Raw genomic sequence first — 16,629 nt, 5'->3', positions numbered from 1 at the left:
TTTACGGATGCAAAATTATTTATACGGATGCAAAAGAGTATTGAACCTAAACCGAGGCTGAGAAGCGCGTTCGTGCACAACCGTGGAAGAAGTAGGAGGGATCTGAGCGTCAATACACCGCCCCAGCTGAAACCAACAGTTTGCGATTTCTTGCAAGTGCAAAGGGCACCCGCACTGCGAACTAACCTTGGACAAGCTGGATACAGTCATGATATCGGGGCTTTTAAGTGCCATCAAATGTAATGGTCAAACTATACTATACTAAACCTCACTCAATGAAATTATGTGATCGTTACGTGATTACCCATGAGTTGAAGTATTCTGAGTTTTGGGACCACGAATTATCCTTTCTCGTTTGCCTCTAACAGAAATTCTTGGCATTTATCACTTAAATTACGTGACGGGAACATAACTCTAAGATGGATCCAGGTCTCACTGATGTTCATCAAACAGGTTTGAGCAAATTCAAATAGTGTTTAAGTTCAGACACACAAAAAACATGCACATATGGACTTATATACGTACTCACTTAATATTAAGTTGCGAAAGTTTAAGTCTATTCACTAATGTAGCTTAAACTTCATATCAAGCTGTATGGTCTGATATCCCTTGATTATGTTCTTCTCACGCGCTGTCGCTCTTTAGATGACAGGAAACCAGAGGAATCGACAGGTCCTCGTCCAAGGATGTCAAGACAACAGATCCTCACACTAATATCTATGGCGTCTGTAAACTTCAGCTCAATGATTTGCTATTCCATTTTAGGACCATTTTTCCCGAACGAGGTAAGCTAACGTTGAGCACCATCACTCTGAGTGAATGTGTATTGGTTTGTATCAAATGATAATAGCTTATGTAATGTGGTCGGATGGAACCCCCCCCCCCCCTCCAAAAAACAAAAACAAAATAACTACTCTTCAAAAGGAATTAATTTGATATTTGTATCTGTTGAGTGGAATGTTGACTTGATTATTGTTTGTATCACTTGTTTGACATCAGAACAAGGCCTAACAATGGGGGCTATAAAATGGTCACACACTTAAAGGGGTGATCCCATTAAAACTGGTCTGGTGACAGGATGCCCTTCAGTCGTGATACAAACCTTTAAGAAGATATGTTACATCAAAGTTAACTGCCTTATAAAAACGTTTAAGGGCTCCTCTTTGTAAACTTGTGTTCATTTTGGATACAGATTGAACATGTATTGTTCTATTTACTATCCCAACAAAGGCAGTAAAGAAAGGAGTGAACCAGACCACCATTGGGCTGATATTTGGGTGTTATGCTGTATGCAATCTGATTGGTGCCTTGGTTCTGGGTAAATATGTAAGTATCTTCAAGTACTGTATGTCCAGTCATCAGACAATGACACTTGCAACATGACATGTACAAAATAATTTAAACTAATTTTTTTCCATCCCTTCAGATTGTCCAGATAGGGGCGAAGTTCATGCTTATTGCAGGCTTATTTGTCTCTTCAGGATGCACAATTCTTTTTGGGTGAGTCCTGTTGCTTACCAACATGTGTTATGAATAACTTCATCATTCAGAGCAAAGACCAGGAACAGAAGGAAAAAGCTTGACAGTCTAGGAGCCACTGATGACTCTCATCATGGTGTTCTCCAAACAGTCTTTCCTCGTTCTTGCTCTCTGCAGGTTGCTGGACAGAGTTCCCGAAGGAACACCTTTCATCGTGCTCTGTTTCATCACACGCTCAGTCGACGCTGTGGGATTCGCTGCAGCCATGACCTCCTCCTTCGCAGTTTCAGCAAAAGTTTTCCCAAACAATATAGCGACTGTTTTGGTGAGTTTGGCCCACCCTTGTCTGGGTGGTATGTTGTTAAGGTATAAGAATCATGAGCCAACAAAAGAACATTGTTGTCCTGGGTTGTTTATATCTGTTGTACTTGGAGAGCTGTGGTCATAGTCCCCTGCGGCAATGGCCGTTTATTAAGTCATATGCTTACACAATTGCATGGATTCTGCAAAATAAAATAAATAAATAACGAAAAATAAAACAAAGCTGGGAATAATTCAAACTGCATCCACATATTTGTGGTTCTCAGTGTGGTGTGACTACGATGTGTTTTGTCTCCTCCCAGGGGAGCTTGGAGATCTTTACAGGGTTGGGTCTCATTTTGGGGCCGCCTCTCGGGGGTTGGTTGTACCAGTCATTTGGATATGAGGTTCCCTTTATGACGCTGGGCTGCTTCCTGTTTCTGATGGTCCCCTTCAATATCTATATACTACCACACTTTGGTAAGACCTTTCATGCAAGATATGTGACCATTCCTGTTATCTTGTTCAAATGCAATCTTGCTGTGATGACTTATCATGTTATACGTATGTGATGTCATGATCATTTCTTAATGCGATCCTGTCCGTTGAGTGAGGAAGAGGTGGCATCAGTGATGCATGCAAAGTTGTCATTTTTGTCACGTATTTGAGATATGATGATGTTGCACTGTCATATAAACCCAGAATATTCCTTGGATTAATACTGCTGGACTTGTGTACTTTCAGCCCTTGATTATCTGTTGCTCTTACTGCATGTTCGTTTCCTGATTTGCTGGGGATAAAAGCACCTGCTAAATGAACAAATGGAAACAATGAGCTTCTCTACTGCTGTGCTTATCTCACAACCCAGATGCTGATCCGACTAAGGATTCCTTCTTCCGGCTGTTTACTCATCTGAAGATTGTGCTGATCTGCTTCATCATATTCACCCTCAGCTCTGGGCTGGGCTTTCTGGACGCCACCCTGTCCTTGTATGCCATTGACAAGGTACAAGAACGTTTCCTTTGGAGTATGTAAATAGGGGCGTCATGTGACTTGAGTGCAGCTCTGACTTTCTGCATGTGTTTGTAGTTTAATCTCTCCCCAGGTTTTGTAGGACTCCTCCTTTTAGGCTTGTCGTTACCCTACTGTGTTGCATCGCCTATCCTGGGCATTATTAGTGACAAGTTTCCTGTAAGTCATAGAAATCCCAACACTACAGTGCCAGTGGGGATGTGGTTTGCGTCTGGTTGCGTACTCATGGACGTGTTGTGTTGTTCTAGTCGACCAGGTGTTGGTTCATGGTGGTTGGAGGATTCACCACAGCGCTGGCTTTCTGCTTCCTGGGCCCTCTCCCACTATTACACATTCAAAGGTGAGCAGAAGTTAGTGTTAGGTGTTATTGTGGATGCGTCCCAGTTTTTCTAGTGTATGAAAAAGAGACTTAAAATACATAGTTTACTCAAATTATTCAAAGATTTAATTTTTACTGATCCTGGTGGAAATTCTACAATTCACATAATAATGTATGATCAGTTCCAGGTAAAAAATTAACAAACACAATAGCAAAAATAAATACAAGTATTAACCTGGACGAATGATTATACCAGGACTAATTAAATCTGTTGTGTCTAGTCAGCTTTGGCTGTTGGTGTTCATGCTAGGCGTCATTGGATTCTCCCTGGGCATGACAGCCATCCCGACCTACCCAGAGATACTTCTCTGTGCACTGTGAGTGGCCATGACACTGATTTACTGTACCTCTTACTGTACAACTGCAAATGCGACTCAACACCAAACTGTCGTCCTTTTTTAAATGAAGTGAAAATGGATTTGAGGAGGGGCTTGGTACGCTTGGACTGGTGTCAGGATTGTTTGGAGCTGTTTGGTCCATCGGGTAAGTGATGTCAAATACATAGTTGTACCTTAGACTACTAAGTCTTTCATATCCATTTTATAAACAGATGGTAGAAGGTGAAGGTAGAGCTCTACGGTCAAATGTCCAGAGTTTGTTTTATTTTGTGAAGGATGTTTTGTGGTCCAACACTCGGTGGCTTTCTCACGCAACATCTGGGTTTTGAGTTGGCTGCAGCTATCCAGGGAGGACTGGCGTTTCTGGCGGTGAGTGCAACCTCCACATCAGCTCGTTTTGCTCGTCATGTTTCAGATCTATTACAGTACCTTACACACGTGTTGTGAAGGTTATTAGATGGCAGGAGGAGGCAGGATTCAGAGATGGTTGTGGTTTTCACAGGAAACTTAAGTGGTCCACAATGTTAAATGCCCCTCTTAGAAAGCAGACACCACAGATATTTAAACCAGAACCCATGTTTAAGCTGTACACTTGATTTAATATCATTGGTTGGATTCTGTCACTCTATTATCTGTTATATTAGAATGTCAATTGTAAAAAAAAAAAAAAACGTAATTCAGCTGTATTATGGCCTGAAGGCTACTTATATACTTATACAACAATAACTGGCAGTGGTCGCATGGTTGAATTAAATAGCACAGTAGGTGCTGGTCTCATCTTTGCGTGTACTGCAATACATTGAGATGTAACAAAATACCTTGATGTAGAATTGGGGTGTAATAAAAGTCAGGGGGCATAGAGTGGACGGGATATTAACACACTGTGGTGCGCGTTCAGAGCAGAAATGTTGACATTTGATTGATGTTACAGTTGGTAGAGTTGACATCTACCAACTGTAACAGGAACAATAAGGCAGCTGTTTGAACAAGGAGGCGTGGTACGATATGTTAACATGACAATATTCACTTGTTAACCTTCTCCTCTAATCTTTAGGCCTCCCTTCTTGGCTTGTACTATCTCTTTCGAAGAATCTTCTATCTGAGGTAATCATTATTACAATTTTAATCAACAGCTAGTACAATTAAGAAAATCCCTGTATAATTGAACTCTTAGAAGTTATTGTTCATTGTAAGTTGGCTGATCCCTAAATCAAGATTTCTTGGAGGATTTCCTCTAGTTCTTGGGCTGACTGTGCTGTTTTGTCTGGACCCCAGGGTTTCACATGAGAGTAGGTTTGAAGCCACCAATGAAAGGACTCCTCTTCTCAACACTGATATCTGACCAGTGGCTGTCTGAACTAGACACACCAGAACTCCATCGGGGTTCTGCATGGAACGTTGTCTTGCCAAGCGAAGCAAAACTCTCAGATTTTATATGTGTATAAGTTTTTGATGTGTATATGACATTTTTGTAGCAGCTGAATGTAATGTCTTTATTCATGGGAGATGAACATTGTGTCATTAATGACTAATAAGGGTTGTGTTTTTGTGATCTGAAATGTATATCATTTGAATTGAACTGGAGAACCAAACTGTCTGACATTTAAAACCCCTCAATCTGGTATAACCACACAGGGTGGAATGAATAGCAAAGGGCTTGGGTAACAGGTTGCAATGTAAACATGTGTGCTGTGATTGTGCAGCCCAGTGTGTTAACGCCAGGCCACTCCACACCCCGTGACTAGGATTGCTCCTGGCTGAGCCGTGTGCGGCAGCTCCTGGCTGCTGATCCTCATCAGCGCGGGGGAGACGGAATGACCAGTTTAGTTACTTCATGAGTTGGCTTGATTCATGGTCATTGTCCATGGAGCACATTGGTATCAGCCTAAGTATTGTGATGTAATTGTTATGAATCAAAATGGCAAAATGAAGGTTCCCATGGTATTTGAAGATTCATTATGCCAAATTCTGACACTTCTACTAGACAACAAATCTAAGAAGGAAATGTCTTTAGAGTGCCAAGAAATGTATTGAACATGGTTACAAAATATACTACCCAGATGCAGTACTCCAGTAATCCACATTTGATTAAGACAAAAATGGGATACAAATAGACAACAAAACCCACTTGGCAACTATTATTAAATGCTCCATGCTACTGCAAAAGGGTTACAAACTTTCTTAATCTAAGAATCCTAAGAAAATAGCTCTGTAGCATTACATAAATGTCTGGTTAAAAAACACTGCTTATGAGAATTTTAGATATGTTCACCGCAATAAATACAAACATACATGTATCAAAACATTAAAAAAGAAAACTGTCTACTATCTTTGTGCACTCCTGGTGCACAAAGAGAATCTGTTCTGTGCTAATTGGGTCTAGAGGTCAGGCTCGAAGGCGCTGTTGGCCTGTCCTGTAGAGGGTCCTGGTCTCCTGGGGAGGGGCCTGTCCCCAGGCCTGGCTGTCCTCCTGGTCGATGCTGTTCCTGCAGCCTCCGGGTCGGAGGAAGTGGCCTGGGACTGGACCTCCAGCTTCCTCCCCTTCTTCTTCTTCTTCCTGGTTCTTCAGAGTTACACAAATACATCAGAACGATTGACATGGGGGGGGACGGGGACGGGGGGGGGGGACAGGAGTGTTTGAGGTAGAGGAGGGGCTTACTTGGGAACGGGTAACTCAGGATCTGTGTCCTGCTCAGAGATGAACTTGAGTTCCCCGGAGGCACAGACGATAGCCGACACCTGCAGCGGGACGGGGAGACCAGATGATGAGAGGAGGCCAAAGAGACGAGATCCACACAACTCTTTTATATCACTCCAGAAATGAAACGGCGATGAGTGATTAAAAACAGACAGCAAGGCAATAAGATGAGAAAGGAACAAGCAGACAGGCGGGAGACAAAGGCTCTGGAGAACAGGGTGAACACTGAAGAAGAAACTGCTTAAATGCTTCAAACAGATATTGGCTGCGTCCTGTCCCGTGGGTCACCTTGGTGGGTGTCGACCTCTCGGCTGAAAGCTCTGTGCGTTCGGACAGAGCCGACTGGGCCTCCAGGGTCTTGGACACGTCCTCGTTGACGTCTCCTGGAGGAGAAACGAAAGCAAGGAAAGACCCGAGCATCTCAGACACTTCCTGTCGTAAAAACCGAAAAGACTGTTTCAATTGGAATCTAATCAAATATTTACAATGTTTGCGTATTTTTTGACGTTTATTTACCTTCCTCTGCCACATAGGTAGCTGGAAAATATCCTTGCTGTCCATTGGCTAGACGACCGAACCACCAGTTATCGTTGTCCTTGTAGAGCACGTGGATGACATCACCACGAAGCACAGTCAACTCGTCCGACCGGTTCGCAGTGTAGTCATAGAGAGAGACGACCTGAGAGAAAAAACGAGCATTCAGATCAGAGGCCCGCTCTAAAATGACGAAGCTCATGTCATCTAAATCATGTATGGTTGATCCTGTCGTTGGGTTTGATGCGCTTGTCTTATTTGAGGAGTGATGCAATGTTGTTGTCTCAAGGAAGCTATCGTGTCTGGTAAGAACGCTGACTGCTCCTTGGCACTAACCACTGTTCCTCCTAGTACATCGTTATCTGAGGCACTTAATACCCGCTCTATTCGTACGTCGCTTTGGATAAAAGCCATTAACGGACACAGATGCCTCTGGACGCAATTAGATAAAATTACAAAGATACGACCAATCAGAGCAATGAAATGTCATCTTGGTTGTTTAGGAAACTGCCTCAATGTTTCTCCTCTGTACAGTCACAATAATATACCCGCCCCATATCAGATAAACGGTCCTGATTGGCCTGACACTTTTCATGCCGGAGGGGAATCAGTTTGAATGGGGCAGACCCATCTGCCACAGCAAAGAAACCATGACCTGGCATCTGCTACATGAATAAAATGTTAAATATTAAACAAAGCAACAGTTTTCCTTTACCGTGTGCTGGGCCGGTACGATGGGACCTGTTTGATCAGAGAGACTCTAAAAAGGAGAAAAGTCACATTTGTAAACAATCGCATACTATAAATTCTACTTACACTCTCTATGGTTATACCTCTCAAGAATATGAAAAGTGTGGATGGAAGTCGAATGTAGTAAGAACAAGTAGCAAGAACACTTAAGTGTGCTATGATGACATGAAGCCTCACCGACTGCAGCTTGGTCTCTCTGTGACGCGGGCCCACCGGACTGAAGCCTCCTTCAGACACGAGCAGAAGGAAAAGAAGAAACAAAGTTGACATGTTGTAGATACAAATACACTATTCTGTGTGCGTCTTTCCACCTACGGACACAGGTGAAGATCAGCAGAGGCCCGTCCTGGTCCTTGTGCACGCTGTACATGTCTGCAGATCCACACCTCTGTACTCGGGACCGGGAATGTTCAATCGTAGCTAAATCCCTTCTGCTAGCTCGGTATTTAAAATGCCTCGCTCTGCATGAATGCTTTACATAAGCTCATTTGTCAAAACCTGACCTCAATTGGTAATCACGGGAGACCAAAAGTCCCACAAGGTTGCTGACGCAGCCGATGAAGACTTATCCTTCACCTGGTGGGGGGGGAGGGGGGGGGTAACCCGGGTGACCAGTGACCTTCTCAGAGCAGGCATCTCCTGAGGGGGTGAGCCTGTCTGAGAGGAAGAGCAGTGCGGTGTTGTCGTGTGTGCGACACTCACGATTGTGGGGGCCCAGGGAGGCCTGGGAGATGAGCTGCCCCCTCAGGGAGTCTGACAGCTGCAGCTTGGAGTGAGGAGACAGGAGGGAGGGGGGAGGCAGGGAGGCGTTCACACCCACCTGCAACACATCGGGATCTTAGATCATCACAAGAGAACATAAAAGAGAATATCATGTGTCATAGAAGAACATTAGTATGTATTATTATAGAGATCTCAATGAACCAACATTAGTAAAATACAGAACGATCTTTAAATGGCAGGCAGAGATTGATCATCAATCAGTGCTTCTCTCATGTCCAGCTTAAACAGCGATCAGATACTGATCTGTCATCTTTACGGATGTGTGGCTCAAGTAACCATCATTGAAGTGGACAGGATTTTGAGATCATGAGAGTTATCTTACTGAGTCAGACACCAGGCTCCGCCCCCTCTGAGACCATCCCATTCTGTCTACAAACAGAGAACAGGGACTTTAATCACACACCCAAATCATATTTGTTGAACTACAACTACCAGAATTCAGCAGTGTGCGTGCCGCTACAGTAACTCCTGTACCTTGTTCTGATACGTATCCCATGGAGGTGTTTATATGTGGCTCCTGTTGGTCAGCATAGGAGAGGAGTTAGTTAGGAGTTAGTTAGGAGTTAGTCCAAATCCAGGTTTGTGGACTGAGCTAGTACAACATACATTAGATTTACAGGGACTCCTACACTCCAGTTATCTGACAAAGACAACCAAAGTGAAGTGATGAAAGCAAATAACACATCCACACGATTTACAGGGACTTCTTCAGGCTGAACAGAAATAACCGAACCAAACGAGCCGGGCTACGTACGAGAACCGAGTCGAGCATCTCCCTGACACGCTGCATCTTGAGGTCCAGGCGGGCCGAACCGGGGAAGCTCTCCATGGCGGTGGCGTCCGGGGGGGTGGGGCGCTCCAGGGAGGGTCTGCCTGGCCCAGCGGAACCCACCCTGCTCTGGACCTGCAGGTTGTCCACCTCCATCTGGGCCACTACACACACAAACACAACCACACAGGCTCACTGATAAGTACTCGAAATGATGTATAATGTGGTGCAGACTAAAGTGGTAGAGCATGTATACTTTGAGTCTTAACAATGATTATACTTTGATATTCTGACTATTATAGTGTGAATACTTTAATTCTAGGCATGATGACTGTTATAGTGTGAATACTTTATTCCAGGCATGATGACTTTTATAGTGTGTATACTTTATACTCAGCATGATGTCTATTAGAGTGTGTATCCTTTATACTAGGCATGATGACTATTACAGTGTGTATACTTGACACTAGCATGATGACTATTACAGTGTGTATACTTGACACTAGCATGATGACTATTACAGTGTGTATACTTGACACTAGCATGATAACTATTACAGTGTGTATACTTGACACTAGCATGATGACTATTACAGTGTGTATACTTGACACTAGCCTGATGACTATTACAGTGTATATACTTGACACTAGCATGATGACTATTACAGTGTGTATACTAGACACTAGCATGATGACTATTACAGTGTGTATACTTGACACTAGCATGATGACTATTACAGTGTGTATACTTGACACTAGCATGATAACTATTACAGTGTGTATACTTGACACTAGCATGATGACTATTACAGTGTGTATACTTGACACTAGCCTGATGACTATTACAGTGTATATACTTGACACTAGCATGATGACTATTACAGTGTGTATACTAGACACTAGCATGATGACTATTACAGTGTGTATACTTGACACTAGCCTGATGACTATTACAGTGTATATACTTGACACTAGCATGATGACTATTACAGTGTGTATACTAGACACTAGCATGATGACTATTACAGTGTGTATACTTGACACTAGCATGATGACTATTACAGTGTGTATACTTGACACTAGCATGATGACCATTACAGTGTGTATACTAGACACTAGCATGATGAACATTACAGTGTATATACTTGACACTAGCATGATGACTATTACAGTGTGTATACTTGACACTAGCATGATGACTATTACAGTGTGTATACTTGACACTAGCATGATGACCATTCACTCACCTTTGCGGTCGTAGACGTAGACGTGCACCGGCTGGCTCTGACCGAAGGCACAAAAGGCCACCATGTTCTCCAGAGGGTGGAATGCCACGCCGCGGAGCGCCGTCGGGTAACACAGCTCCGAGTACACCGCCACCTGGTCGCCTGGACACACACAAACCACACCCAACTGCTCTCTGAGGACTCGACGGGGAAAGAACCCGAAAGAACTACGGTTCCCAGCTGCCCCGCGGTGCGGTGGGTCAACCCCGTGCCCTCACCGGTCTCTGCGTTCCACACGTAGGCCATGCCGTCCTCGCTGCCTGAGAAGATGAAGTTGCCGCAGGGCGTGAAGGTGCTGTGGATCCTCTCTCTGTAGTTGGTGGCTCCGCTGTACTTCTTCACAGCCAGCCTGAGACAACCCCAAATATCACACTTGTATTCCATATTTACATAACGTGTCAAGAAACTATTAAGTAATTGTTTATGAATGTAAAAAAAAAAAAAATAAGCATTCAGGATAATCATCAGCTTAATAGTTTGGGGGGAAAAGATGAATGTACATGTTTACAACGTACATGAATTTCTGAATATCTTAGTGTTTGAAACGTCCCTCTATTTTGTTTTAATGACAGAAAAATATTTAGAGCACAAAAGCGTTATGTGATGTCTCAGAATGCTCTGGCTTTCTCAATCTCCAATTCCCCCATTCAATGTTTAATACGCTCTCAAACCTTTAGCCCCTACTATACCCTATACTCAAATGCCATTGATGATCATCTCAACAATATATTGATCCCAACAGATACTCACACTCTCAAATCCATGACCCTGACGACACTGTCCTTGGCGTGGATGAGCAGGCGCCGTCCGTTGGGGTGGACCTGTAGCGTGTTGATGGGAATCCCACCGAGGTCACTCTCTCCAATCTCCTGGAGGGAGAGAGAGTGCGTTAGCGCTGCACCCAGAGACTTAGCGGACGGGGGCTGTGCGGAAGCCTGTTCGACGTTCAGACCTTCTCGACGAGCCAGTGTCGGCAGGGGCGCTGCTGGGAGGAGGCAGCCACCGTCGTCCTCCAGACGATGATGTGACCCGCGTTGTCGGCGGAGAACATCCTGGTTCCTGCGCGGGAAGGACAGCCGGGTCGTTACGGTGACACTCGGCACGCGATGACACCCACGAATCCTGTCACTACCTTTGTGACATTGGCTCTTAACGCAAAGAGCTTCTTAGGAACGTTCGAAGAGCGTTCTAGAGCGCTTTTCGAACGTTCTTAAAAAGCTCTTAGCATTGAGAGCTTCTTAACGAATCTGGGAAACCCGGCCATTCCTAGCCCAGGCTAGCCTAGCACCGACACATCTAAAAAACGAGCACCTTCAGAGTCGAAGCAGAGAGCATTGATAAAGCTCTTGTGACCCTCAAATTCCTGGAGCAGCACGCCATTGACGTCACGGACGTTCACTCCCCACACCCGCACCAAGAAGTCGTAACCCCCGGTTACCACCAGATGCTGGGCTGTGGGGTGGTACTGGGCGCAGTACACGAACGAGGGGTGAGGGAGAACCTTCCGGGCGATGCCCTGGAGCCTCTCCACGTCCCACATTCTGAGGGAGGGGAAGAGAGATGCATCATGGGAGAGTGTTGTGGTTGTCATGGATACCTATGTAGAACCATGGTAATTCATAAGATAATGAGATGTGGTGGTAATATTCAAATAATACAGTCCAGGTCCTGTTTAAACAGAGCTAAACAAGAAATCTGGAAAGAATATCAAGAGCACAAACGCCCTCTAGAAGAGCTGTGACGGTATGACAGTATGAGTTCATTACTTCCTTTGCCCTCCCTCTCTTTTCTCTTCCACCCTCTTTTCCCTCCTCTCTTTCTTTATTTGCCTTGGATCCCTGCCTCATTCTCCTTTTCCCCTCTTCTCTTCCCTCCCTCGCTCTTTTCTCTCCCTCTTCCACTCCCTCTCCCCCTCTCTCTCCCCCCCCCCCTCCCCCTCCAGACGTACCTTACAGTGCCATCCGAGGAGGCTGACAGCAGACTGTGGTCGTCTCTGGACCAGCAGAGATCGTACACAATACTTAGGTGGCCACTGAAGGCGGCCAGGACTTTGCCTGAGGGAATCTCGTACACTGTTGAAAAGAGAGAGGCCAAAACGTCTCGACCAAGACTCTATAGACTCTTCCCTCTCATGTTACCTGAACGTGGCTCTGAGAGCAGAAGGGGGCAGAGCCGCTCACCGACTACGGGGAAGGCATCTCGGTCGGCGCAGGCAGCCGCCAGCGTTCTCCCGTCATGAGAGAAGCGGACGGTGAAGCAGCCCATCTGGCCTCCTCTGAACGCCAGCGAGGGCTTGTTAGGGATGCGGCAGGCCTGGTTGAGCAAGAACAACTTGTCAGGAAATACAGCCGGAGAGAGCTTGCTTCATCTGGGCGTATCGTCATGGGGTTGAGGGGACGTTTCTGGCCCCGCTGAGCAGCTGAAATGTATTCAACAGCCGTATACAATATTTGTGACAGGATTATTGGAACCACGGGAGGGTATTGATCATGGAAATTCAAATCTGTTATTCAAATCTGAGCTACCTTTTTCCTGTAACTTGTGACTGTTGTCTTTTGTGTTTATCTGGTACTTTTCTGAAATAGTTTATGTACACAAGGCTATTTTCCTGTTTGCCTTCTTGCCAGGTCGCCTCAATGGGTCTTATCTGGTTACATATATCTATGTTGTTATCACTCCAGACCTGGCCAGGCACCCGGCTCCATTTCAGCAGAGCTGGTTTGCTGTCCATCATCTGGGTGGTGGTTCTCCTGGTGACCTCGCTCTGGAGCTCGCTGAAGGAGGTGCTCCCTCGCTCCTGCTGCAGAGCCATCATGGAGCGGATACTGGGGTCCACCTGGGGAGAGCGCACACACACACCTTCATCTCTACCCTCTTCTCTCTGGGTCAACACACCTTCATCTCCACCCTCTTCTCTCTGGGTTAACACACCTTCATCTCCACCCTCTTCTCTCTGGGTCAACACACCTTCATCTCCACCCCTCTTCTCTCTGGGTCAACACACCTTCATCTCTACCCTCTTCTCTCTGGGTCAACACACCTTCATCTCCACCCTCTTCTCTCTGGGTCAACACACCTTCATCTCTACCCTCTTCTCTATGGGTCAACACACCTTCACTCATCTCTACCCTGTTCTGTGTTAACACATTTTCACTCATCTCTAACGTGTCTTTTCTTTGACCTGGTACATCAATTCAATCCATTAATAGTTCATACCTTAGAACAAACTAATTTTAAATTAAGCTACATGATCTATATTGTCAATAAAGAGATAATCCACTCCACTCTCTGGTTTGAATAGATGGAGAGCAGAGATTACACCAGCCTCATAGGTGACCTCACAAGTGAACATACACAATATAGGACATCAATTGACGTCAGAGTTGCAAAACAAGCGGCCTGTTGGTGAGCCAAAACGTACGTGATCAGGGAGTTTGAGGCCCTTTGCGGTGATGTAGAGGGTGGAGGCATATCTGTTTCGGGGATATCTTCTCCACCAGTCCACCACCTCGATGGTCTGGGGCTGTCTTCTAGCCCGGGGAGGGGGGCAGTAGAGCTGGAGGCGCAGTTTGCTGTCGATATTCAGCACCCCGTTGGTACCCACGAGCTGCACATAGGAAAACATGTTACAAGTCAATGTGATAATATAATATATTTTGTATTTTTTTATATATATAACTTAATTATTATATTTATTACTTACTAACCGATAAGTAAAATGCAGGGTTATTCTCTGATACCAACCTTTAGAAAAGCCCATGCAATTTTCCTAAATCCCTGTTCATGTTTGTCAACATCAACATTGGCTCTGGCTTCCTCCATGGTCAAAAAGTCCAGGATCTATGTCATATTAATAACACACGGGTTTCATTTCACTGAATGCAAATGGAACAGTCTATGCAAAGAACGTCATAACATGCGGTGTTTAAATGAATCCTTCCTACCTCGAAGAACAGCATAACTTTCGGGGTTTCGTCATCCTTCTGAAGGAAATAGCCAAAGCGTTCGTTGAAGACAATCTGTTCCTCCCATTCTGGAATAGTCGACTTGTTCTTCTTGAAGTCAAAGGGCTGGGTCATGATAGGGAGAATATGGTCTACGTTCTCCTGCTCATAGAACGAGGAGACCGGACGATGACTGAAAGAAATACGAGGGGGAAACATTTCAAAATAAAAGCATGACCTTGACAGCTTGACACCGAGACTTCTACAGGTAGCACCACATTCTCACCTGTCTTCCTTTTTCACATACTGTCCAGTGAGCTCATCGATGACGTGGATCTTCACCATGGGGTGTGACACCAGCAGGGAGGTCTTCAGCCTGTCTGCACGGTGGATGTAGATGCCCAGCACCAAGCTGTCATCAAAGGCAGAGCGTCTGGGTACTTCAACCTCTGTATCGCTTTCTTCTTTCACCACTAGGACCGGAAAACAAACAGTCACTCTCATTTGGGGGAGAAAAAACACTTGGGGGGAGATGTAGGTTCAAATGTACTTTCAACCACCTTGCTTTTTCTTCTTCTTCTTCTTCCCTTTGGATTGTGGCAGTATTGAGTCAGCTTTGGGGTTTGTCTCTGTGTCTTCGTATTGGCTCCTGGCGTTGGAGGTCTTTTCCACGGAGGTCCTCAGCTCTGTTGCCTCATCCGCCTGGCTATGCTGCAGATCTGACGCCGCACTGCACAGGTGAGAAAAGACAATCGTTAGCAAAGCAAAGTCCCTCTACGCTGACTCCACCTTTCCAATCATCTCGCACGGTATTCAAAGTCCTAGTTCCTCGTCTGAGTGAACAAACCTCGTGTCCCTCTCGGTATCCAACGGCCTCAGTTTCTTCTTCTTCTTCTTCCCGACTTCAGTGTTCAGCACCGCTCCCTGGGAAGCCGGGATGGACTTCCTGCTTTTCCCCACAGCCCTCTCCTCCTCCTGCGCTATCTGCTGCTGGTACTCCTGGATCAGCTCGTCCGCCGCCTCCACCTCCAGGCTCTCCGCAGCGGCCTCCTCATCCGCTTTCCTTCTCCCTTTCTTGCTCTTCCTCTTCGGTCCCTTTTCCACATCGTCGGCTTCCACACAAGGCTCGGCCTCGGAGCCGTTGGCGGTCGTAACGCCGTCGTCCTGGTCTATGCGGACGATGTGAGTGGAGGTGTCCTCAGAGGACTGAGGGAGTGGAGGAAGCTCTCTGCGGCTCTTTCTCTTGCCCCTGGGAGGCTGAGCATCCTCCTGGTTCCCGTTGTTGTTCTGATTGACCTTCTCCACCACCTCCCTCTCCCTGCGCTTGTTCTTGGTGAAGCGCGGGCTCCCCTGGTCAGGGTGGTACGTGTTCTGGAGGATGGTCTCATTGTCCTCTGTGTCTTTCTCAAGGTCAAGGTCTTTTCTCAAGGTTTGGAGCTGTGGTGGAGGGGGCAGGGTGTGTAACGGTTAACTATAAACAAGACTAAAGGCCTAATGCATTGAAGATGCTCAATATAGAGTTAGAGAAAAGCCACCATCTTGTTTTGACTCACCACAATGCTCTCTGGAGGCTGAGGGTCCCTTTTCTTCACCTTTTTCCTTTCGGACGGTAGGTCAGTGTATTTCTTAAAGACCTCATCAAACCTGGCCCTGGTCTTCGCCCGGGCTTCACTCTCACCTGTTGCAAGGACAAAGACAGTCTCCAATACATGGAGCAAAGTTGCACATAGAACAATGAGGCATGCCGTGAAGAGCTAGCCAAAGTGTTTTCAGTATGTTGTTTTTAGCTACTAGTAACTGGCTTGCTACAGTTCTTTATCATTAAATCACAGCATTAAGGAGCTGTGTGCACTCACCTGCTGGCATTCTTGAACGCTGGTACGACACTCATTCTGCGTACAAAAAACCCAAACAAGGATTTTCTTTCTGATGGCTGTAAATGAACGGTCTCAGTGGCGGCTAAAAACAAGACAACCAGCTCATACAGCCCTCTAGCTAGGTAACATCGACCAGATTAGCAAGCTACTGCAGTGAGTGCTACTGGTGCTAGCTAGTCAGCTAGCCTATCTAGCTAGCTACTACTATTTAGCTAGTGTACTGTACTGTATCAAGTTGTCAAACCTGATGGATAGAACTACTCGCAATATGCAAACATCACACATGTGCTGGCTGAGCTAGATAATATTTAATCGCTCTGTATTCAACTAAGAGTAGTCAGCTCGCTGGCTAGCTGCTGTGATTTACGATCTCCATTGCTACCGGTGGATCCGTTGCGATGGTTTCCAAAACAACAACAGTCCCGGAGTGGAGATCCTGTCCGTGACGTATCAGTTTAGGG

General features: G+C 45.6%; 2 protein-coding genes across 3 annotated transcripts; one reads left to right on the top strand and one right to left on the bottom strand.

The window, feature by feature from the left end:
• The first annotated feature begins 74 nt into the window (after window positions 1-74).
• On the top strand, window positions 75-5,896 carry slc18b1 (solute carrier family 18 member B1). Of its 2 annotated transcripts, XM_047051792.1 has the most exons (15): window positions 75-239; window positions 369-453; window positions 646-785; window positions 1,231-1,326; window positions 1,427-1,500; window positions 1,657-1,804; window positions 2,103-2,259; window positions 2,648-2,784; window positions 2,869-2,970; window positions 3,060-3,151; window positions 3,412-3,507; window positions 3,599-3,673; window positions 3,804-3,897; window positions 4,583-4,632; window positions 4,804-5,896. In XM_047051792.1, exons 2-15 carry the CDS (start codon window positions 420-422, stop codon window positions 4,868-4,870), a joined length of 1,362 nt encoding a protein of 453 aa, XP_046907748.1. In that variant the 5' UTR covers window positions 75-239; window positions 369-419; the 3' UTR covers window positions 4,871-5,896. The 2 variants fall into 2 exon arrangements, with proteins under 2 accessions (XP_046907748.1, XP_046907758.1); XM_047051802.1 differs by having other exon boundaries at window positions 75-453.
• On the bottom strand, window positions 5,538-16,617 carry ahi1 (Abelson helper integration site 1). Its single transcript, XM_047051758.1, has 26 exons — window positions 16,148-16,617; window positions 15,845-15,969; window positions 15,139-15,728; window positions 14,852-15,021; window positions 14,578-14,764; window positions 14,292-14,484; window positions 14,092-14,187; window positions 13,769-13,954; window positions 13,031-13,183; window positions 12,528-12,660; window positions 12,296-12,419; window positions 11,659-11,888; window positions 11,300-11,406; window positions 11,098-11,216; window positions 10,566-10,696; window positions 10,309-10,449; window positions 9,048-9,226; window positions 8,768-8,810; window positions 8,616-8,662; window positions 8,213-8,330; window positions 7,688-7,737; window positions 7,476-7,520; window positions 6,743-6,905; window positions 6,515-6,609; window positions 6,188-6,267; window positions 5,538-6,091 (listed from the first exon to the last, which is right to left on the bottom strand). The coding sequence occupies exons 1-26, from the start codon at window positions 16,155-16,157 to the stop codon at window positions 5,908-5,910; spliced, it is 3,699 nt and encodes a 1,232-aa protein (XP_046907714.1). The 5' UTR covers window positions 16,158-16,617; the 3' UTR covers window positions 5,538-5,907.
• Between the last annotated feature and the right edge of the window lie 12 nt (window positions 16,618-16,629).

Source organism: Hypomesus transpacificus, chromosome 3 (assembly GCF_021917145.1).
Source record: "Hypomesus transpacificus isolate Combined female chromosome 3, fHypTra1, whole genome shotgun sequence".
Taxonomy (NCBI): domain Eukaryota; kingdom Metazoa; phylum Chordata; class Actinopteri; order Osmeriformes; family Osmeridae; genus Hypomesus; species Hypomesus transpacificus.
This window is presented reverse-complemented; position numbering and strand designations above follow the sequence as displayed.

What these genes read in the sequence shown, in the direction of transcription:
- slc18b1 (XM_047051792.1), top strand. Translation starts at nt 420, where the DNA reads ATGGATCCAGGTCTCACTGATGTTCATCAAACAG. An exon ending in CACTGATGTTCATCAAACAG is followed by an intron (nt 454 to 645) that starts GTTTGAGCAAAT and finishes GTCGCTCTTTAG; the next exon opens with ATGACAGGAAACCAGAGGAA. An exon ending in CGAAGAATCTTCTATCTGAG is followed by an intron (nt 4,633 to 4,803) that starts GTAATCATTATT and finishes TCTGGACCCCAG; the next exon opens with GGTTTCACATGAGAGTAGGT.
- ahi1 (XM_047051758.1), bottom strand. An exon ending in GCCTCAAACTCCCTGATCAC is followed by an intron (nt 13,184 to 13,768) that starts GTACGTTTTGGC and finishes CGCTCTCCCCAG; the next exon opens with GTGGACCCCAGTATCCGCTC. An exon ending in GGAGCCTGGTGTCTGACTCA is followed by an intron (nt 8,331 to 8,615) that starts GTAAGATAACTC and finishes GATGTGTTGCAG; the next exon opens with GTGGGTGTGAACGCCTCCCT.